At 44.0% G+C, this 24,337-nt stretch overlaps 1 protein-coding gene across 1 annotated transcript in view; it reads right to left on the reverse strand.

Annotated features, from left to right (window-relative positions):
• LOC120990862 (neuromodulin-like) overlaps positions 1–23,770 on the reverse strand; it is a 40,109-nt gene extending 16,339 nt beyond the window's left edge. Inside the window, exons 1-2 of the mRNA XM_040419746.1 lie at positions 23,515–23,770; positions 22,177–22,479 (exon numbers count right to left, since the gene is read on the reverse strand). Of these exons, the coding sequence (XP_040275680.1) occupies positions 22,177–22,479; positions 23,515–23,731 (520 nt within the window). The 5' untranslated portion in view covers positions 23,732–23,770. The remainder of the gene's footprint in view (positions 1–22,176; positions 22,480–23,514) is intronic.
• Between the last annotated feature and the right edge of the window lie 567 nt (positions 23,771–24,337).

Genomic DNA, 24,337 nt, shown 5'->3' on the forward strand with positions numbered 1-24,337 from the left:
CTTGACATCCCTAGTTAGAGTGGGCCACCAATAAGATCTAGAAACCAGATCCTTAGTGCCCTCAACACCCGGATGTCCACAAAAGGCAGAATCGTGACACTCACCCAACAGCTGGAGACTAAATTGTACGGGAACAAACAACTTATCTGTTGGGGTGGATACCAGTGCCAGATGTTGTTCAGACCTAATGCGAGCCGAGATATCCTGGGTAAGAGCTGCTAAGAAGATTTTTGCTGGTAGGATGGATTCAGGTGGTACCTCAGTAGGTTGAAAAGCCTGGAAGCTCCGAGATAATGCGTCCGCCTTCACATTTTTACTTCCCGGCCTGAACGTGATGGAAAAATCAAAACGAGTAAAAAACCCATCTGGCTTGACGGGGATTCATCCTCTTAGCAGACTCGAGAAACATAAGGTTTTTATGGTCAGTGACAACAGTTACACAATGTCTTGCCCCCTCCAGGAAATGCCTCCACTCCTCAAATGTCCATTTAATGGCCAGCAGCTCCCTATTCCCTATGTCGTAGTATCTCTCCGTGGGAGAGAATTTCCTGGAGAAGAAGGCACATGGTCTCAGATTAGTGAGGCTAGCAGGACCTTGTGAAAGGACTGCTCCTACGCCGTCCTCGGACGCATCCACCTCCACAATAAAAGGTTTCTCCTGATCAGGCTGGATCAGAATGGGAGCGCTACTGAATGCCTTTTTTAATTTTTCAAATGAAGAAATGGCCTCAGTAGACCAATTCTCCAAATCCGCCCCTTTCTTAGTAAGGTCCGTCAACGGTTTAGCAATTATGGAAAAATTCATAATAAATTTACGATAGTAATTGGCGAAACCTAAGAACCGTTGTAAGGCATTAAGGATGAAGGTCTTACCCATTCCTTAATTGCTAGTACCTTACCAGGATCCATCTTGAAGGCGTGAGGAGTCAGAACATGCCCTAGAAACAGAATCTCCTGTACACCAAAGACACATTTCTCTTGTTTAGCGGATAGCTGATTCTCCCTCAACACCTCTAATACTTGTTTAACATGAGACACATGGGATTCGAAGTCAGGAGAGAATATCAAAATGTCGTCAAGATAGACAATAACAAATTTACCTAAGTACTCCCCAAGAATGTCATTCATGAAGTTTTGGAACACAGCTGGGGCATTGCTGAGTCCAAAAGGCATCACTTGATATTCAAAGTGTCCTACCGGAGTATTGAACGCCATCTTCCATTCGTCTCCCTCCTTGATTCGGATTAGATTGTATGCCCCTTTCAGGTCAATTTTGGAAAACCAGGTTGCCCCCAGAACCTGGTTAAATAAATCCGGAATCAATGGGAGGGAGTATCTATTCTGGACAGTGATTTTATTTAATCTCCGGTAATCGATACATGGCCTAAGACCACCATCTTTTTTCTTAACGAAGAAAAACCCCGCCCCCATAGGAGAGACAGAAGGTCTAATATGTCCTTTACCAAGGCTCTCCTTAATATAATCTTCCATGGCCTTGCGTTCGGGCATAGAAAGATTATAAATTCGTCCTTTAGGAAACTTGGCCCCCTCTACTAGCTCTATGGTACAATCATAAGGTCTATGGGGGGGTAGAACCTCCGGGGTTGGTGATGAGAATACATCAGAATATTCTCTAACAACAGAGGGTAAAGTATCAGACTTTACTGAGACCCCAGCCTGTACCACGGACAAGCACGAGTCACACTTAGGCCCCCATCTCACCAACTCCCCATTGGACCAATCTATAGTGGGGTTATGTAGTCAGAGCCATGGCAACCCTAGAACCACCTCAGCAGGTAGGTTCTCCAGGACTAGAAGCGAACATCTCTCTGAGTGGCACACACCCACGGTTAGAGAAATCTCAGAGGTACATAAGCTCACTGTACCACCAATAAGAGGAGTAGCATCAATAGCCATGACATGGATAGGAGTTGGTAAGGCAAACATAGGAATACCCAATCTTACAGCATACTCAGAGTCAATAAAGCTAGCCGCTGAGCCAGAATCAATAAAGGCCTTACCCGGCCATTTATCTACTCCCAGAAAAATCGTAATGGGTACCGAAAGCTTACATTTAGAAAATTCAGGGTGTACCTAATCTTTAGGTTGCCTTGTCTTAGGAGACTTGACAGAGAGGACCTTCTTAGGACACTGGTTGATCCAATGGTCAGGATCTCCACAGTAAAAGCATTCTCCACGTCTGCGGCGAAGATTCCCTCGGGTCATGCCAACCTGCATGGGTTCCTCGGTGGAGACCTCAGCATTGTCTCTGGAATAGGCCTCTGGCTGGACCACCATCTGGGAAGAGAATTGTTGTTCCTGTCGTCTCTCTCTAACCCGTCGGTCAAGTCGGACAACAAGGGTCATCATCTCCTCTAAGGTCTCTGGAAGTTGATAACTGACCAGAAGATCCTTCAAATTTATCAGACAGACCTGACCTGAACTGACTCTTCAGGGCTGGTTCGTTCCATCCTGAGGGGACACACCACCTTCTGAACTGGGTGCAATAATCCTCCGCTGGTAAAATGGCCTGAACCAGTGCCTTTAGAGCCGTCTCGGCTACTAGAGCCCTGTCTGGTTCATCATAGAGGGTACCCAAGGCCTGAAAGAACCCCTCCACAGAATATAAACAACTGGTGCCAGCAGGTAAAAAGAAAGCCCAGTCCTGGGGATCACCCTGTAATCGGGAAATGATAATGCCCACGCGTTGACTCTCGGGGCCAGAGGACACGGGGCGCAAACGGAAGTAAAGTTTGCAACTCTCCTTAAAAGTGAGAAACTTCCTCCGGTCTCCAGAAAAGGGTTCTGGGAGCTTAATCTGGGGCTCAAAATGCGGACTGGAGGCCTGAGGAGTGGAAGAACCTTGCCCTAACTCAAAAGAACTGAGTTTTTCCCCTAACTCCTGCACCCTCTGCGTCAGATTAGAGACATGGTCAGTCAGGGTCACCAGAGGATTCATAATACAGTGGTTATTGGGCCTGTTAATCTGTAACGGTCGCGTACACACACACACACAGGGGGGAGGGAAGTGACCACTGCGCTCCACCCTTACCCCTGGCCCTGCCTACTTGCCTCGCGAGTCCTAATGACAGGGGACAACTGGACGGCAATCCCTAACTTGGAATAAGTGCAGGGATGACAGACAGACAAACAACAGGACGTGAACGGACCGAGTCAATACCAGGAAAGCTGCAAAGTACAAATGGAGCAAGCAGAGAGTTGTCAGGAGAAGCCGGGGTCATAAATACCAGGAGAGCAGAGAAGTACAAGAGGAGTCCTAAGAGAGTAGTCAGGTGGGAGCCGAGGTCACAATACCAGGACGGATGCGCAGTACAGGAGGAGCAGGCAAAAGGATGGTCAGGGAACAGGATCAGGTAAGTATTCAGCAGTCCAACAAATAGCCAGGAACCTAGAAATTAACAGGCAACCTGTAGCCAGCAGGCTGCCTGTATTTATAGTGGGGAGTGAGGGTCATGTGACGTGGCCAGCGTCACATGACCGACAGACCAACCAGTCGAGCACCGAGTGATCAGCTCGGCGCTCAAGGCAGACTAGGAGCAGGGAGCCACCCAGCTAGTAAAGCCGCCCTGGGAATGAGGTCAAACACAGAACCTCATTCCAAAAGCTAAGCAACAGGTCTGCGGGCAATGGGGGACTGAGTGCACCTTCGGAACCCCGTGACAGCGAGCATGTTAATGACGTCATCAAAACGAACGCCACTCCAGTAGCTTCACACAATAATGAAGTGCATGGGGGGGATCCCTTATGCCTTAAATTCTCTGTGTTGGAACTGGTACCACCATCACCTAGAGGTGGGGACTGGGACAAGAAAATACTGCAGAAGGAGTGTGTATGGATCCATAAATTTAGATCCCAGGCACCTTTAGGCATTAATAAAAGACTGACGTTCACCTGTTTCCTATGAGTGTGGCTATGTCTAGGATGTTCCCATTCCTCTATAAGCCAAGCTTCATGTGATTTTTTATAGTGTACCAAAAATTAGACCACATGCGTAAAGCATGAAATATTATGTAATATCATTATGGATATTAGCGACCTGCCAACTGGTCTCTGTCTTAAGGTAGCCACGGACTGTGGATACTTTTTTTAAAAGTATATACACTGGATTACTGTGATTCTAGCTGCAATGCATTTAGGGTATTCTGTGATTATGTATGGAACCCTCATTCACATAACTGCTGCCATATTATACAAACCGGATTCCAAAAAAGTTGGGACACTATACAAATCGTGAATAAAAACTGAATGCAATGATGTGGAGGTGCCAACTTCTAATATTTTATTCAGAATAGAGCATAAATCATGGAACAAAAGTTTAAACTGAGAAAATGTACCATTTTAAGGGAAAAATATGTTGAATCAGAATTTCATGGTGTCAACAAATCCCCAAAAAGTTGGGACAAGGCCATTTTCACCACTGTGTGGCATCTCCCCTTCTTCTTACAACACTCAACAGACGTCTGGGGACCGAGGAGACCAGTTTCTCAAGTTTAGAAAAAGGAATGCTCTCCCATTCTTGTCTAATACAGGCCTCTAACTGTTGAATCGTCTTGGGCCTTCTTTGTTGCACCTTCCTCTTTATGATGCGCCAAATGTTTTCTATAGGTGAAAGATCTGGACTGCAGACTGGCCATTTCAGTACCCGGATCCTTCTCCTACGCAGCCATGATGTTGTGATTGATGCAGAATGTGGTCTGGCATTATCTTGTTGAAAAATGCAGGGTCTTCCCTGAAAGAGATGACGTCTGGATGGGAGCATATGTTGTTCTAGAACCTGAATCTATTTTTCTGCATTGATGGTGCCTTTCCAGATATGCAAGCTGCCCATGCCACACGCACTCATGCAACCCCATACCATCAGAGATGCAGGCTTCTGAACTGAGCGTTGATAACAACTTGGGTTGTCCTTGTCCTCTTTGGTCTGGATGACATGGCGTCCCAGATTTCCAATAGTGTTGGGCGCGAATATTCGCAATGCGAATATTTCGCGCGAATATCGCATATTCGCGATTTCGCGATTTTTTCGAATATCATGCCATAAATTCGATATTGCGAATATTCGCGTTGATTAAATTAGATGATACACAATAAGTTCACGAACTTCAGTTCACTTGTGTTGATAAATGAGTTTGAGTGACTCTGAGTTTCATTCATTTAAGGTGTTGTTTTGCATCAAGGCTCTTTTTCAAAGCCATAGCCAAAATCCTGCCTTTTTTGCGATTTTTCGTAATGCGATTTTTATTAAGCGATGCGATTTCTTTCACACGTGCTATTCTTCCTGCGCATTGATTGACTTGACCATCCCGGCCATGAAAGTTAAAGTGTTTTTGCGATTTTTTTGCCATGCGATTTTTTTCCCGCTTGCGAATTCGTAAACGCTGCGAATTGCGAATATATTCGAAAATTCGCATACACGAATATTCTATGCCTTGCATAGTATAAACTATCTAAATCTCAATTGGACCACAAGCTAGAAGCAGGCTGCTTGTAGCTTGTGGTGGAAATTAAATTGGTAGGGTGAGGTGAGACTTCCAATCATCACTTAATTATAAAGTTTACACTAATTTTAGTTCAGTTTGCGATTTTTTTTCGTAATGCGAATTTATGCGAATATATCATTTCCGTCAAAGTACATAGATCCCGCCCTTCTGTCTTTTTGTCCAATGAAAATGATGTACCTACAGTTGTCATAGGTTAGCAACCTCCCTAGCAACCAATCGGAAAGCTCCCCACCTCTTTACTATATAATATTCTTCCCAGCAGCCATTCTGTGCAGTTTTACTTGGAGTTGGTTGTGTTAGGATCTAAAAACTGTGCTGTGCTGTGTGGTGTGGAATTGTGCTTTTTTAAAAGCAATATATTTCACAATCTAATTATTAATTCTATAGTGTAGGTTGTAGTAGTAGGGAGTGATTAGTGTAGATTGAGGGAGCTTAAGTTTAGTTATATTGTAGGCTTTAGTTTAGTTTAGTTTTAGTGTTTTAGTTAAGTGTGTTAGTGTATTTCCTTAGGTTATAATAGTTTAGTTTGTGTAGTATTTGTTTTGTGTCTGTCAGTGTCCGTGTTTTACGTTAGATAAAAAAAAAAAAGAAAAAAAAAAGTTTATATAGGGTAGTTTTTCTTAGTCTAGTAGGTTTTGTGTCTGTCTGTGTCAGTGTCCGCGTCTTTTGTTAGTTGAAAAAAAAGAAAAAAAAAATTTATATAGGGTAGTTGTTAAATATTTTATTAGCTTTTGTGTCTGTCTGTGTCAGAGCCCGCGTCTTTTCTTAGTTGAAAAAAACAAAAAAAAAAGTTTATATAGGGTAGTTTTTCCTTAGTCTAGTAGGTTTTGTGTCTGTCAGTGTCAGTGTCCACGTCTTTTGTTAGTTGAAAGAAAAAAAAAAAAAAAAAAAAGTTTATATAGGGTAATTGTTCAATAGTTTAGTAGCTTTTGTGTCTGTCTGCGTCAGAGTCCGCGTCTTTTTCTTAGTTAAAAAAAAGAAAAAAACTAAAAAAAAAAAGTTTATATAGGGTCGTTTTTCCTTAGTCTAGTAGCTTTTGTGTTTGTCAGTGTCAGTGTCTGTGTCTTTTGTTAGCTAAAAAAAAAAAAAAAAGTTTATATAGGGTAGTTTTTCCTTAGTCTACTAGGTTCTGTGTCTGTCTGCGTCAGTGTCCTTGTCTTCCTTTAGTTTGAAAAAAAAGAAAAAAAAAAAAAAAAGTTTATATAGGGTAGTTGTTGAATAGTTTATTTGCTTTTGTGTCTGTCTGCGTCAGAGTCTGCGTCTTTTCATAGTTGAAAAAAACAAAAAAAAATTATATAGAGGTTAGGATTTATTAATTTATTGATTTAATTTATTGAATTCGTTTTTCATTTTAGCCCCAGATTCCCCATCCCAATAAAGTTTTCCCCAAATCCCACACTTTTTTATTTGTCTGTGACAGTAAGACCAATCTCTGACCAGTATGACATCACGCGGGCGTTCTGGAAGTCGTGGTAGGGGAGTTGGTTCCAGTGCTGGACCGCTGCCTGCACGGGACCGCTCCTCTACCCACGAAGGTTCAAGTGTGAGGGGCGTCCGACTAATCAGAGAGTTCTTTGGGCGTGGCAGCCGCCCAATTAGTTCTCAGGATGCCCAACAAGTTGTGGCTATGATGGCACAGTCCAGTGCCACAGAGTCCTCCGGCCCAGCCACAACCAGCAGCAGCAGCAGCATCTGCAGGGTTCCGCCTCCTGCAGAATCAACCCCCACCCCCGAAAATTTATCACCTGATCTTTTTGAGGATGTTGATTCTGATATCTTTGGGCAGGCAACTCAGGAGGAACAGGAGGCAGAACTGCAGTTCAGTCCTCCCCATGGTCAGCAACTCTTGGAAGAGATGGAGGGGGAGATGGTGCCAGTGACATCCCTTCCAATAGGTGCAGGTGGTGTCAGCCACATAACCCCTGTACCTAGTCAGACCCAGGCATCAGCGAGGGGACAGCAGAGCCCGGTCAGGGGCTCTATGTCAGCTGCTCCCCTCTGTTCACCAAGGCTTGGCCCTGGGTCTGACACATCGGGGGATGAAGAGGAGGGTGACCAAGAATGGATACCACCTCCCTTGTCAGGCATCAGCAGCACTGATGAGGAGGAAGGTCGGCACCGGAGGCAAACGGTGCGCCAGGTTACCAGTGAGTCTAGCAGCAGGGGCTCCACTGGTAATGTCAGCAGTAGGAGGCAGCAGCAGCAGCCACCTCCACCTGTGCGCACCGAGCCCGAACAGACGCAAGTGAGCACCAACCCATCTGACCGGCGGTCGGTGCATAAGTCGCCTGTTTGGGCTTACTTCACCCTGGCAGCTGACGATGTTACAGTAGCAATCTGTCAGCTATGCCGTGCCAGGGTGAAGAGAGGGAGGGTGGTGGCTCGGCTGGGTACTACAGCACTGAACCAGCACCTACGGGTCAACCACTGGCGGGAGTGGGAACAGATGAAGGGTGGTAGCAGCAGCGCCACCAGCAGTGTGCAGGGGACAGCAGCTCCTGCCACAGTACAGCAGCCCCCACAACAGATCCCCGTAAGTCATTCCCACTCCGCCACTCCCTCTCATAGAGGTACTGGGACCGGCAGCCATACCTCTGCCTCCACTGCACCCTCCTCTATCTCCTCCTCCACTGCCGTCCGGCGCCAGCCATCAGTTGCTGACGCTTTTGAACGCACCGCGCCCTATGCCCCCGGGGACCGACGTGTGCGTTCACTCAATGGGCTCCTGGCAAGGGTTCTTGGCCAACATCTGCTCCCTTACAATCTTGTGGACAGCAATCCGTTCCGGCAGATGTTGGAGCAGGCACAACCCAGATGGCGTGTCCCCAGCCGCCATTACTTTGCCAGGACTGGCGTCCCTGCCCTATACCAGCACCTTGTGGAGAAAGTATGCCTGTCGCTGGATCATGCTGTCAGCGACAGGGTACATCTCACAATGGATGCTTGGACTAGCAGACATGGGCAGGGACGATACTTGAGTTTTACTGCCCATTGGGTGTCCCTCCGAGGCGCCGGGGAGGGATCGGCGGCATCAGAGTTTGTGGTGCCGCCGCGGGGTGTCCAGGGGAGAACTGCTGCTCTCCCACAAGCCACTGTCTCCACTGCTGCTGAGCCCCCCAGTAAGCGTCCCCGTAACTATGCAAGTGTGGGGCACGTCCGTTGCCAGGCCGTGCTCCAGCTTGTGAGCTTGGGAGACAGGAGACACACTGGACCTGAAGTTCTGGCCGCACTTCAGGCTCAGGTCCAGAAGTGGCTGACACCCCGTAGGCTCCAGGCAGGTTTGGTTGTCTGTGACAACGGCAGCAACCTACTCGCCGCCCTTCAGGCTGGCAGTCTGACCCACGTGCCCTGCATGGCACATGTCCTCAACCTAGTGGTACAGAAGTTCCTCCGTACGTACCCAGGTTTGAGTGACATTGTGTTAAGGGTACGTAGGATTGCCAGCCATTTCCGACGCTCCCCAACTGCCACCGCGTCCCTGTCCAGACTTCAGCGGGACAACAGCCTGCCCCCTCACAGGCTGATTGTGGACAGTGTGACGCGGTGGAACTCAACCCTCCACATGCTGGAAAGGTTGTGGGAGCAGAGACGGGCGGTGAGGGAATACCTGCTGGACCTAGGCACTTCAGGGCCATCACACCCACTCCCCTATGTCACTAATGCGGAGTGGGGGCAGATACAGCAGGTCTGTCACGTGTTGGCCCCTTTTGAGCAGGCGACCAAGATGGTCAGCGGGGAGCATGTCGGCCTCAATGACGTGCTCCCATTAGTGTTCCTGCTGGACAGGACACTCGATCGCCTGCTTGAAGCTGGGGAGAGTGCCTTGGTGGAGCAAGATGAGGCTGCCTTGCTCCACCAGGACCAGGCCCAGGACGTTGAGGAGGAGGAGGAGGATGACACAGTGGACGTCCAGGAGTTTGGGCCTGGTCAGGAGGGAGAGCCGGTGATGGGGGCACCGTTAGTCCGGGGGTGGGGCAGCTCCAACCGGGAGCAGCAGCAACAGCAGCAGGAGGACCAAGAGGTCATGGTCCCGGGCAGCCATGACGAGTCACAGCGGGCTGTCCTCTTCCTCATGGCTGCCCACATGCTGCGATGCCTCAGGAGGGACCCCCGGATCAAGAGTATTAAGGGGAGGGATGATTATTGGTTGGCCACCCTTTTAGACCCACGATGCAAGGGGAAACTGGAACAGTTTATACCATCAAGTCGGCGGCAGGCCCGGATGGAACAACTGCGGGCCTGTCTGATCAAGCGTCTGGAGCAGACTACCCCTCGGCCTCCAGCTCCAGTTTCCCCCGCCCATCTCACCCAGCAGGTGGCTGGACCCAGCAGCACCAGCCGAGCAGGTGACCTAATGGGTGAGATGAGGCTGTTCTACCAGTCTGCAAGACCCAGTGCAAGCAGCAGCAGCAGCAACCACCAGCGGCTGGCCCGCATGGTGGCAGACTACATGGGGTCCGTTGGTGCTTCCGACAGCATGAGCACTGACGACCCCATGGAGTACTGGGTTGCCAGACTGGACACCTGCCGTGAGCTCGCTCAGTATGCGCTGGAGTTATTGTCTGTCCCCCCCTCCAGCGTACTGTCTGAGCGGACATTCAGCGCGGCAGGTGGGGTGGTCACAGACAAGAGGACCCGTCTGTCCACTGACTCCGTGGACAGACTGACATTCATCAAAATGAACGAGTCCTGGATCGGCAGTGACTTCCTGGCCCCAGCTGTCGGTTCAGGCCGTTGAAGGGTCCCTTGTCCATCCCTCTCCCTCGCTCTCCCTCCGTAAATCCGTTGTTTTTTAACCTTTTTAACTAATTTATTGTCTTATCTTAATATGAAGTTATTTTTTATCCTATTTATGAATTTCTTTTTATATGTGTTGTATATATTTATGAATTTATTGATGAATTTTTTATTGATTTTAATCTGATTTTTAATATTCTTTATTAAGTTATTTTTTTTAATCAAATCTACTTAATTATGAAAAAATTACTTATTAAATTTAATCTTCTCATATGTATATATGTGTCAATATATTTTGAATTAATTTATTAATTTTGGTGAATCATGTACAGAGTCTGATAAAGAAATTTTATTTAATAATTTATTTTAATAATGTCTCTAAATTTCTTTAATCATGTGTTGTGTAGTGTAAATATATGAATTATAGAAAATAATTATATGAATTTTCCCTTAAACATATCTTTTATGTATATATAGACTTAAATATGGATTATGTTTTAATATATATCATTTTTTTAAATTGAAAAAACTCAATAATCTATTGAACTATAATCAAAAATCTATTCAACTATAATCAATGTAGTAGCCATACAGCGCTCCACACGTTGGCTGCACAGGGCTGCTCTCAGTTTCCACATCTGGCACATCCAGTGTGTGTAGCAGAACACAGCGGTAAGGCATCCAGCCTCCCTGTGTGCAGAACCCTTCACGCCAGAGGGCAGTAGTAGTGGCGGGGATTAGCCGCAGCTCTCTCATCCTCCATGTGTCTGTGAGGAGGAAGGGATACCGGCTGTCTCCACACCCATACACGATCATCAGCGCCCACACGCGGTGCTCCATCCTACCGGTGGACCTATCCTTCCTGCACCGGTCTGAACACCGAACTCAGTGAAGATCCAGCTATTCTCAGCAAGGATCTTGACGTGTCCGTAGTGCTTGCTAACCCGTCATGTCTAGTTCACGTCCCTCCACGCTAGTGTAACAGGAGAGTCAGCTGTATTCCCCGGCTACAGGGATGGCGCTTTGTGGCTGACTCCAGTGTTCAGCACTGATCATCGATCTCATCTCATGGTGCTGAATAAGGCCTTAGAGGCGACATATCTCTACAAAGGGTGGAGTATTACTTTTCCACTTTAAGGCTTTCCCTGAAATAGAATGGCTAGCAAAGTGCTGCAACTTCACTGTCACTAAGCGGGGCCTAGTAAGGATTCTGGTATGAAGGCATTATGTGTCTGGGTTTTAAGAAGAACTATCGTTTAAAGCTTACCTTTACCTGCATACCCAATGCACTGCAGCTGTGCTTCATTTTAGTTGAGTTGTAATATAAAAAAAGGAGTAGTTAAGATTCTTACATAAAGTCCACTAACACAATCATCTGCAATGCTGCTATCCGGAGGATGTAAATTTTCCATAATTCACTTTTCAGAAGTGAAAGGTTCTATATATATATCGTAGTGTGACAGCACACATATATAAATATACATATAGTATATATCAATATATATTTTTTAATAAATAACACTTCACTCCTGTGAAGGTCTGCATTATTCTATAGTCTCTACTTCACGTAATCTGCATTGTAGTCAATCCTATTTATGTATTTATTGTAGTTAATTTTAATGTCAATTTTGATTTCAAGCACAAGTAACTGTAGCACAGCTACTGTCCTTATCTAGGTATAGTTTATCCAAAAATCAATACAAGACCCAGACACATAATGCCTTCATACCAGAATCCTTACTAGGCCCCGCTTAGTGAAAGTGAAGTTGCAGCACTTTGATAGCCATACCCTTTCTGGGAAAGCCTTAAAGGGGAAAAGTAATACTCCACCCTTTGTAGAGATATGTCGCCTATAAGGCCTTATTCAGCACCATGAGATGAGATCGATGATCAGTGCTGAGCACTGGAGTCAGCCACAAAGCGCCATCCCCGTAGCTGGGGAATACAGCTGACTCTTCTGTTACACTACTGGGGAGGGACGTGAACTAGACATGACGGGTTAAAACTACTTTCACACTAGCGTTTGGGTGTCCGCTCGTGCGCACCGTTTGAAGGGGCTCACGAGCGGCCCCGAACGCATCCGTCTGGCCCCAATGCATTCTCAGTGGAGGCGGATCCACTGAGAATGCATCCGCCTGCCAGCGTTCAGCCTCCGCTCCGCTCAGTGAGCGGACACCTGAACGCTGCTTGCAGCGTTCGGGTGTCCGCCTGGCCGTGCGGAGGCGAGCGGATCCGTCCACACTTACAATGTAAGTCAATGGGGACGGATCCGCTTGAAGATGACACTATATGGCTCAATCTTCAAGCGGATCCGTTCCCCATTGACTTTCAATGTAAAGTCTGAACGGATCCGCTCAGACAACTTTCACACTTAGAAAATTTTCTAAGTTTTAATGCAGACGCATCCGTTCTGAACGGATGCGAACGTCTGCATTATCGGAGCGGATCCGTCTGATGAAACATAAGACGGATCCGCTCCGAACGCTAGTGTGAAAGTAGCCTTAGCAGGCACTACGGACACGTCAAGATCCTTGCTGAGAATAGCTGGATCTTCACTGAGTTCGGTGTTCAGACCGGTGCAGGAAGGATAGGTCCACCGGTAGGATGGAGCACCGCGTGTGGGCGCTGATGATCATGTATGGGTGTGGAGACAGCCGGTATCCCTTCCTCCTCACAGACACATGGAGGATGAGAGAGCTGCGGCTAATCCCCGCCACTACTACTGCCCTCTGGCGTGAAGGGTTCTGCACACAGGGAGGCTGGATGCCTTACCACTGTGTTCTGCTACACACACTGGATGTGCCAGATGTGGAAACTGAGAGCAGCCCTGTGCAGCCAACGTGTGGAGCAAATGTATTTGTGATGTACATTGTAGACATTGGACAATATAGAACTTAGCGTCATTTTTAACACAATCCTGCTGCACACATGGAACATCCTGATCTACCTGCTCTTTTTATCTATTTATGCTGCTGTCCAGGTCTGGGAGGGGGCCCATTCCTGAGAGGATATTCCTGCTGCACCATTATACCTGCTGCTCTGCCAGTCGACTATACTACACGCTGCTGCTGCTGCTGCTGTCCAGGTCTGGGAGGGGGCCCATTCCTGAGAGGATATTCCTGCTGCACCATTATACCTGCTGCTCTGCCAGTCGACTATACTACACGCTGCTGCTGCTGCTGCTGTCCAGGTCTGGGAGGGGGCCCATTCCTGAGAGGATATTCCTGCTGCACCATTATACCTGCTGCTCTGCCAGTCGACTATACTACACGCTGCTGCTGCTGCTGCTGCTGCTGTCCAGGTCTGGGAGGGGGCCCATTCCTGAGAGGATATTCCTGCTGCACCATTATACCTGCTGCTCTGCCAGTCGACTATACTACACGCTGCTGCTGCTGCTGCTGCTGTCCAGGTCTGGGAGGGGGCCCATTCCTGAGAGGATATTCCTGCTGCACCATTATACCTGCTGCTCTGCCAGTCGACTATACTACACGCTGCTGCTGCTGCTGCTGCTGTCCAGGTCTGGGAGGGGGCCCATTCCTGAGAGGATATTCCTGCTGCACCATTATACCTGCTGCTCTGCCAGTCGACTATACTACACGCTGCTGCTGCTGCTGCTGTCCAGGTCTGGGAGGGGGCCCATTCCTGAGAGGATATTTCTGGTTCGCATAAAACACTCCAACCGTGCTGCTACACGTTGTGTTCAGTTCACTTAGTTCAAGATATATTATTAGTCAAAAGGTTGACCCATAAACTTCTAAATGCTGCAGTAGCTACTAGCGCCTACTGCTGCCTGTCATCCTATGTTGGTCTACAATATATGTTTAGACATTCAGTTAAATGATAAACATCTAGTTGCTGCTTTTGATAGTGTTATTAATAGCTTTTTTCTATAGAATTTTTTTTTTAAATGACTGATAGTATGAAATTAAGAATTCAAGAATCCACAGTTATTCCCATCCCTGCGTACACATTTTTTTACAAATTAAAATAAAATAACAAGTTCACATTTACATGAGCCTATCCGATATACAATTGAGAGCTTCGGTCAAACAGTGTGTATGCCTAAAACTGTTGGCTTACTAGGAATATTGTGTGCCATTGTTATGGCAACTTCAAATTTTTTATAAATTTTGTGATCATTATTTTTATTTTATTTTTTTATGCTGTATTTTCAGAATGATTATGTGGAGACTACCAGCATGTACCATATTTTATCCATATTATTTTCTAAATTAAATTTTTGGAATTTGACTGTTATTTGTTATAAACTTTTTATGTGGGCACATGTGCTTAGTTCAAAAGGTATTGTCACGAGTTAAATAAATCTATTAAATAATAAGAAAAGTTATTAAAATATCATGTGGTGTTATGCTTCATTTACAAAATTGTTTTGTTTTATTTAAATATTTTATTATTTTGAAGAAATTGGGTTAATGGGCAATGGATGTGGTTCTCACTATATCATGGTGGGCAACGCACCAGGGCTTCCCTTTTCAAAAGGTCTTGTTCATTGACCATGTTACACGACCGATTGATAAACCTAATAACTTCATTTAATTTTATTTATTTCGTTTTTTTTAAATACGGAATTGGGTACTAGCATGGTGTTGTCTGTCGTCCTGGAAAGGATGCTGGACTTCCGTGTTGACCTCTCTACATGGTTGGGTGTGACTGGCGTTATACTCATCCGTGTGGAAATCCGTATTTGTGAGTAGAGCATTATTGCCACATTTATTAAGCAAAAAATACATGAATATTTTATAGGATAATTCTTGACAAACATTTTTGGATTATGGGCACATGATGTTAATATATATTGTTAAATAATAAATAATAAATCCGAAATACACTATTGTGTTTTTTTGGTAATCCGTGCTGGTTAGTTAATAGCCACAACATTATTTTTGGAATCAAATCAGCTTTTTTTTCAATTATTATTTTTGTTGTTATAAATATTTTTTAAAAATAGGAGAATAATGGACCGATTATAGTCTCCCCAAACACAATTAGTCCACGTACATTTTAATAAATTTTTTTTAAATTATATTATAAAAAACCATCACAAAATATATGATGTGTATATTATTTTGTAGACAAATAAAATGTACACAATGCTTGCGATACTAAATATTGTGTGTTGCATTAAAAAAATTTTTGTCAAAAATCTCAGAATAATATAATTTGTTAATTTACAAGTCTCATTATTATTGAAAGAATGTTATTAGCACTGTCAAACTTACCTTTAAACACTTACCTGATACAAGATAAGAATATGCTGCATTCTGTTTCTGCTATGTTTTGACGAGCTATAAGTAGATCTTGAATCTACTTAGTAATATAATCTTCTACGTGAAAATGCTGCTGTCCTCCAAATCATTTATCTGTGTGGGCCTTACACTAAAACGTTATCTTACAATGCTGCTGTCCTCCACTAGTGTATGTAATCCGTGAGGCCTCACACTACACCGTTATCTTACACTGCTGCTGTCCTCAACTAGTGTATGTAATCCGTGAGGCCTCACACTACACCGTTATCTTACACTGCTGCTGTCCTCCACTAGTGTATGTAATCCGTGAGGCCTCACACTACACCGTTATCTTACACTGCTGCTGTCCTCAACTAGTGTATGTAATCCGTGAGGCCTCACACTACACCGTTATCTTACACTGCTGCTGTCCTCCACTAGTGTATGTAATCCGTGAGGCCTCACACTACACCGTTATCTTACACTGCTGCTGTCCTCAACTAGTGTATGTAATCAGTGAGGCCTCACACTACACCGTTATCTTACACTGCTGCTGTCCTCCACTAGTGTATGTAATCCGTGAGGCCTCACACTACACCGTTATCTTACACTGCTGCTGTCCTCAACTAGTGTATGTAATCCGTGAGGCCTCACACTACACCGTTATCTTACACTGCTGCTGTCCTCCACTAGTGTATGTAATCCGTGAGGCCTCACACTACACCGTTATATTACAATGCTGCTGTCCTCCACTAGTGTATGTAATCCTTGAGGCCTCACACTACACCGTTATCTTACACTGCTTCTGTCCTCAACTAGTGTATGTAATCCGTGAGGCCTCACACTACACCGTTATCTTACACTGCTGCTGTCCTCCACTAGTGTATGTAATCCGTGAGGCCTCACACTACACCGTTATCTTACACTGCTGCTGTCCTCAACTAGTGTATGTAATCCGTGAGGCCTCACACTACACCGTTATCTTACAATGCTGCTGTCCTCCACTAGTGTATGTAATCCGTGAGGCCTCACACTACACCGTTATCTTACACTGCTGCTGTCCTCCACTAGTGTATGTAATCCGTGAGGCCTCACACTACACCGTTATCTTACACTGCTGCTGTCCTCAACTAGTGTATGTAATCCGTGAGGCCTCACACTACACCGTTATCTTACACTGCTGCTGTCCTCAACTAGTGTATGTAATCCGTGAGGCCTTACACTAAAACGTTATCTTACACTGCTGCTGTCCTCCACTAGTGTATGTAATCCGTGAGGCCTTACACTAAAACGTTATTTTACACTGCTGCTGTCATCAACTAGTGTATGTAATCCGTGAGGCCTCACACTACACCGTTATCTTACACTGCTGCTGTCCTCCACTAGTGTATGTAATCCGTGAGGCCTCACACTACACCGTTATCTTACACTGCTGCTGTCCTCAACTAGTGTATGTAATCCGTGAGGCCTCACACTACACCGTTATCTTTCACTGCTGCTGTCCTCAACTAGTGTATGTAATCCGTGAGGCCTTACACTAAAACGTTATCTTACACTGCTGCTGTCCTCCACTAGTGTATGTAATCCGTGAGGCCTTACACTAAAACGTTATTTTACACTGCTGCTGTCCTCAACTAGTGTATGTAATCCGTGAGGCCTCACACTACACTGTTATCTTACACTGCTGCTGTCCTACACTAGTGTATGTAATCCGTGAGGCCTCACACTACACCGTTATCTTACACTGCTGCTGTCCTCGACTAGTGTATGTAATCCGTGAGGCCTCACACTACACCGTTATCTTACACTGCTGCTGTCCTCAACTAGTGTATGTAATCCGTGAGGCCTCACACTACACCGTTATCTTTCACTGCTGCTGTCCTCAACTAGTGTATGTAATCCGTGAGGCCTTACACTAAAACGTTATCTTACACTGCTGCTGTCCTCCACTAGTGTATGTAATCCGTGAGGCCTTACACTAAAACGTTATCTTACACTGCTTCTGTCCTCAACTAGTGTATGTAATCCGTGAGGCCTCACACTACACTGTTATCTTACACTGCTGCTGTCCTACACTAGTGTATGTAATCCGTGAGGCCTCACACTACACTGTTATCTTACACTGCTGCTGTCCTCAACTAGTGTATGTAATCCGTGAGGCCTTACACTAAAACATTATCTTACACTGCTGCTGTCCTCAACTAGTGTATGTAATCCGTGAGGCCTTACACTAAAACATTATCTTACACTGCTGCTGTCCTCCACTAGTGTATGTAATCCGTGAGGCCTTACACTAAAACGTTATCTTACACTGCTGCTGTCATCAACTAGTGTATGTAATCCGTGAGGCCTCACACTACACCGTTATCTTACACTGCTTCTGTCCTCAACTAGTGTATGTAATCCGTGAGGCCTCACACTACACCGTTATCTTTCACTGCTGCTGTCCTCAACTAGTGTATGTAATCCGTGAGGCCTTACACTAAAACGTTATCTTACACTGCTGCTGTCCTCCACTAGTGTATGTAATCCGTGAGGCCTTACACTAAAACGTTATTTTACACTGCTGCTGTCCTCAACTAGTGTATGTAATCCGTGAGGCCTCACACTACACTGTTATCTTACACTGCTGCTGTCCTACACTAGTGTATGTAATCCGTGAGGCCTCACACTACACCGTTATCTTACACTGCTGCTGTCCTCGACTAGTGTATGTAATCCGTGAGGCCTCACACTACACCGTTATCTTACACTGCTGCTGTCCTCAACTAGTGTATGTAATCCGTGAGGCCTCACACTACACCGTTATCTTTCACTGCTGCTGTCCTCAACTAGTGTATGTAATCCGTGAGGCCTTACACTAAAACGTTATCTTACACTGCTGCTGTCCTCCACTAGTGTATGTAATCCGTGAGGCCTTACACTAAAACGTTATCTTACACTGCTTCTGTCCTCAACTAGTGTATGTAATCCGTGAGGCCTCACACTACACTGTTATCTTACACTGCTGCTGTCCTACACTAGTGTATGTAATCCGTGAGGCCTCACACTACACTGTTATCTTACACTGCTGCTGTCCTCAACTAGTGTATGTAATCCGTGAGGCCTTACACTAAAACATTATCTTACACTGCTGCTGTCCTCAACTAGTGTATGTAATCCGTGAGGCCTTACACTAAAACATTATCTTACACTGCTGCTGTCCTCCACTAGTGTATGTAATCCGTGAGGCCTTACACTAAAACGTTATCTTACACTGCTGCTGTCATCAACTAGTGTATGTAATCCGTGAGGCCTCACACTACACCGTTATCTTACACTGCTTCTGTCCTCAACTAGTGTATGTAATCCGTGAGGCCTCACACTACACTGTTATCTTACACTGCTGCTGTCCTCCACTAGTGTATGTAATCCGTGAGGCCTCACACTACACCGTTATCTTACACTGCTGCTGTCCTCCACTAGTGTATGTAATCCGTGAGGCCTCACACTACACCGTTATCTTACACTGCTTCTGTCCTCAACTAGTGTATGTAATCCGTGAGGCCTCACACTACACTGTTATCTTACACTGCTGCTGTCCTCCACTAGTGTATGTAATCCGTGAGGCCTCACACTACACCGTTATCTTACACTGCTGCTGTCCTCCACTAGTGTATGTAATCCGTGAGGCCTCACACTACACCGTTATCTTACACTGCTGCTGTCCTCAACTAGTGTATGTAATCCGTGAGGCCTCACACTACACCGTTATCTTTCACTGCTGCTGTCCTCAACTAGTGTATGTAATCCGTGAGGCCTTACACTAAAACGTTATCTTACACTGCTGCTGTCCTCCACTAGTGTATGTAATCCGTGAGGCCTTACACTAAAACGTTATCTTACACTGCTTCTGTCCTCAACTAGTGTATGTAATCCGTGAGGCCTCACACTACACTGTTATCTTACACTGCTGCTGTCCTACACTAGTGTATGTAATCCGTGAGGCCTCACACTACACCGTTATCTTACACTGCTGCTGTCCTCGACTAGTGTATGTAATCCGTGAGGCCTCACACTACACCGTTATCTTACACTGCTGCTGTCCTCAACTAGTGTATGTAATCCGTGAGGCCTTACACTAAAACATTATCTTACACTGCTGCTGTCCTCAACTAGTGTATGTAATCCGTGAGGCCTTACACTAAAACATTATCTTACACTGCTGCTGTCCTCCACTAGTGTATGTAATCCGTGAGGCCTTACACTAAAACGTTATCTTACACTGCTGCTGTCATCAACTAGTGTATGTAATCCGTGAGGCCTCACACTACACCGTTATCTTACACTGCTTCTGTCCTCAACTAGTGTATGTAATCCGTGAGGCCTCACACTACACTGTTATCTTACACTGCTGCTGTCCTCCACTAGTGTATGTAATCCGTGAGGCCTCACACTACACCGTTATCTTACACTGCTGCTGTCCTCCACTAGTGTATGTAATCCGTGAGGCCTCACACTACACCGTTATCTTACACTGCTTCTGTCCTCAACTAGTGTATGTAATCCGTGAGGCCTCACACTACACTGTTATCTTACACTGCTGCTGTCCTCCACTAGTGTATGTAATCCGTGAGGCCTCACACTACACCGTTATCTTACAATGCTGCTGTCCTCCACTAGTGTATGTAATCCTTGAGGCCTCACACTACACCGTTATCTTACACTGCTTCTGTCCTCAACTAGTGTATGTAATCCGTGAGGCCTCACACTACACCGTTATCTTACACTGCTGCTGTCCTCCACTAGTGTATGTAATCCGTGAGGCCTCACACTACACCGTTATCTTACACTGCTGCTGTCCTCAACTAGTGTATGTAATCCGTGAGGCCTCACACTACACCGTTATCTTACAATGCTGCTGTCCTCCACTAGTGTATGTAATCCGTGAGGCCTCACACTACACCGTTATTTTACACTGCTGCTGTCCTCAACTAGTGTATTTATCTGTGTGGGCCTTACACGACACCGTTATCTTACATTTTGTTTTTTTGGATTAAATTTAGGTAATTTGTATTGCTTTAAGTATACCTAATAAAATTGATTAGCTGCAATGTCCTGATTAAGTTATGTGTAGGCATTATACTGCACTGTTAATATATATATGACATTACACTTTCTGACTGGACTCTGCATAATTCACAAACTGGACTAAATCTTGCTTAATTCAAAGTTATATAGTACATACTTTAACAAAAGAACAGAAACTTTGAATTTGGAATCAAAAAAATATTTTAATCAGACTATGCTCTATCTGATTTTTTTTTTTGTTTTTTAATTAAAAATATATATATATAAAACAAAATAACAATCCCCTCCCAGCCCCAACATATAAAATGAATAAAACAAAGAAGCTAACGGTGCTTCTTTAATTGTTCCAATTGGTCCAGGACCTCGCGCAGATCCCGCTGGTTCTGCCTCTCCAGGAGCCGGTGCCTCTTCTCCAATTCTTGCATTTGGAGGCGGAAAGCCTCGCTTTTTTTTTTTTGGTCTTTTATGACCCCTTTTATTTTTTTAATTAGATTATTTATCCCTATGGTGAAAGATAAAAATAGAGATAATCAGTCACAGTTGTAGGCATTGATGGAATTCAGTTTTGTAGTATTGTTAGTGTTAATAGTTAACTGTTTAAATGTATGAAATATGATTTATTCCAAAAGATTATATATATATATTTTTATTAGGTTATACTTTTATTCGGTTAAATTAGTGATTACGGTTAGTGTGAACAGTGTATTTGTATATATTATATCAATTATTTTTGTAGTATGGCTAGTATTTCCTTTTTTGTTAATTGTAAATATTTTAAGTATACTTTATGTTAAAAAATTAAATAATTTATATTAATTTATTTTGTTTATTAGCGTTTAAATGATTACTAGGGTTAGTGTTAATATAGTCTAGGTATGTAAGATAGCATTTAGTTATATGGTATGGCTAGTGTTTCCATTTTAACTTGTAAATAGATTTTTATATAGTGTTCAATAGAATTATATATTTTGAAGATTTTTGAGACTAGATTAGTGTTAAAATAATTTTATTTAGGCTTATTGTGAATGAAGTCTTTGTACGTATGTTAACATATAGTTTTGTAATATGGCTAGCGTTTCCAGTATTACTTGTAAATAGTTGATAAAACAATAGTTTAAAAATTTATATATTTCATGAATTGTTTAGAGTTTAGTAGAGTTTACCTTATAATTTTTCAGTTTACTGTTAAGTTGTTGTTTGTATATATGTTGCTATTACATTAATATTATTGACTGTTTAGTGTGTGTACCTGGACTCTGGCTACACTTTAATTCCATTTTGTGTGTCCTGACCGCCATCAAGGCTTTTTTTTATTTGTTTAAATGTGTACTGTAATATGTATTGGTTTTCTGTTCCTTTTTCCCTACCCTGTTTTCCTTTGCCATTCATTACCCAGCAGGGTGTTGGCTCAGGGACACAGGGAGACCAGTTAAAACTAGCCGCTCTGTCCCTTATCATTCACCCATCATTCCTTGCTCAAACCCCACCCTTACTTTTTACTTTAAAAATTCTAACCAAGATTACAAAACTACCTTTGATAGTATAATTAAGTTGAATTAGGTTTGTTAGTTATTTTTATAAAGATTTTTGTAGATATTTACCCTCCTGCTGTGGGGTGGTAACAAGCTCCTCCTCCTCCTCTGACTGTGCGGCCACCTCTTGCTCCTCCTCCTCCTCGGTCACCTCGGCCGGAGGTATTGCGGCAGCCGGTGAGGTGTGGGGTTGAGAGGGACCGCCTTCCTCCTCCACCTCCACCTCCACATGTTCGGCGACATCTGGGGGAGCAGTGTCGCTCGTCTCCATCGCGGTGGGGGGGCCTGCCTCCTCTTCCTCCTCCTCAGAGACCTCCACCACGTGGATATCCCGGTGCGCAGGTGTTGAGCGCACTGTTGGAACAGGCTGGCCTGTAATTACACATTGTTAATGATTTAGACAGGAAAATCAACGAATATAACTAAACAATTTAACCATTAATCTGTATCTTATGCGGTTGATTTTTAATTTTTTTTTATTAAAGTCCTTTAATATTAAGTCAAATGTTGATGATTGGAGAGACATCTATGTCTCTTGGGTTAGCCATGTTAACCTTGTTAAAATTATCAGCCTCCCTGGAGTTATGTATTTTTTGACAGGGAATCCCTATGTCGATACCCAGAAGCTTTTTTATTGCAATTAACAGGGAAATTATCTCCTTGGTATGGAAAGGGGGATAGAAAGGTCTATCCTTTGACATATTAACAACTACAAGGACAAAATTCAGGGGCGGACTTGGTCTTCACCAAAATTTAGAACTTTGACAAGAGACAATTAATGGTGGAAACCTGATCAATAAGCATAATAATCAGAGACCATACAATAACATAATTTTATGTGAAATTAGTTACGTTTACTCAAAAAAAAACAGTACACAAGGAAATATATATATATATATTTTTTAAATAATGCCTTTGGTACATCGTTTATTATTAGGGTAGTAGAACGTCTTTTAGCTAGTTTTATAGTAAGGGTAGGGTTTCCAGTATTACTTGTAAATAGTTTCAAAAAATAATACTTAAAATACATTCTATATTTCATCTATAGCTTAGCGTATGGTATAGTTTAATTTATAATTTTTCAGTTTAATGTGAAGTTGTTCTTTGTATATATGTTGCTATTACTTTAATGTTATTTCCTATGTTGATACCAAGATTTTTTTTTTTTTTTGCAATTAAACAGGAATTTCTCTCCTTGGTATGGAAAGGGGGACCACAATAATGCCTTTTGTACATCGCTTATAATTAATTTTAGTGTGAATAACGTCTTTGTATATATGATAGCTGTATTTTGGATTAAACGTAACTTTATGTGATAATAAGACAAGGGTATGAATAATTCTAGACATCACTGTACATTACATTATTTCTCATCCACATTGTGTAATGTTACAGTAAGCATCTTACCGGGGCAGACTCTTTCAGATATTTCTCTGACGAATTCTGGGTCTCGCCTTTTTAGGTCCGACCACCTCTTTACTATTGCACTTTCAGAGTGCTCGCGGGCGAATTTTTCTCTCAGCATTTGTTGTATGCTGCGAACTATTTCTTTTTTTGAGTCATGCCGCCTGGTACGGTCATACCCCTTCTTTACCATTCTCTGCAAGATAAAAGATACAAGCATATAATATACACTCACCTAAAGAATTGTTAGGAACACCTGTTCTATTTCTCATTAATGCAATTATCTAGTCACCAATCACATGGCAGTTGCTTCAATGCATTTAGGGGGGTGGTCCTGGTCAAGACAATCTCCTGAACTCCAAACTGAATGTCAGAATGGGAAAGAAAGGTGATTTAAGCAATTTTGAGCGTGGCATGGTTGTTGGTGCCAGACGGGCCGGTCTGAGTATTTCACAATCTGCTCAGTTACTGGGATTTTCACGCACAACCATTTCTAGGGTTTACAAAGAATGGTGTGAAAAGGGAAAAACATCCAGTATGCGGCCATCCTGTGGGCGAAAATGCCTTGTGGATGCTAGAGGTCAGAGGAGAATGGGCCGACTGATTCAAGCTGATAGAAGAGCAACGTTGTCTGAAATAACCACTCGTTACAGCCGAGGTATGCAGCAAAGCATTTGTGAAGCCACAACACGCACAACCTTGAGGCGGATGGACTACAACAGCAGAAGACCCCACCGGGTACCACTCATCACCACTACTAATAGGAAAAAGAGGCTACAATTTGCATGAGGTCACCAATACTGGACTGTTGAAGACTAGAAAAAAT

This window comes from Bufo bufo, chromosome 2 (genome assembly GCF_905171765.1).
Source record: "Bufo bufo chromosome 2, aBufBuf1.1, whole genome shotgun sequence".
In the NCBI taxonomy this organism is placed as follows: Eukaryota; Metazoa; Chordata; class Amphibia; order Anura; family Bufonidae; genus Bufo; species Bufo bufo.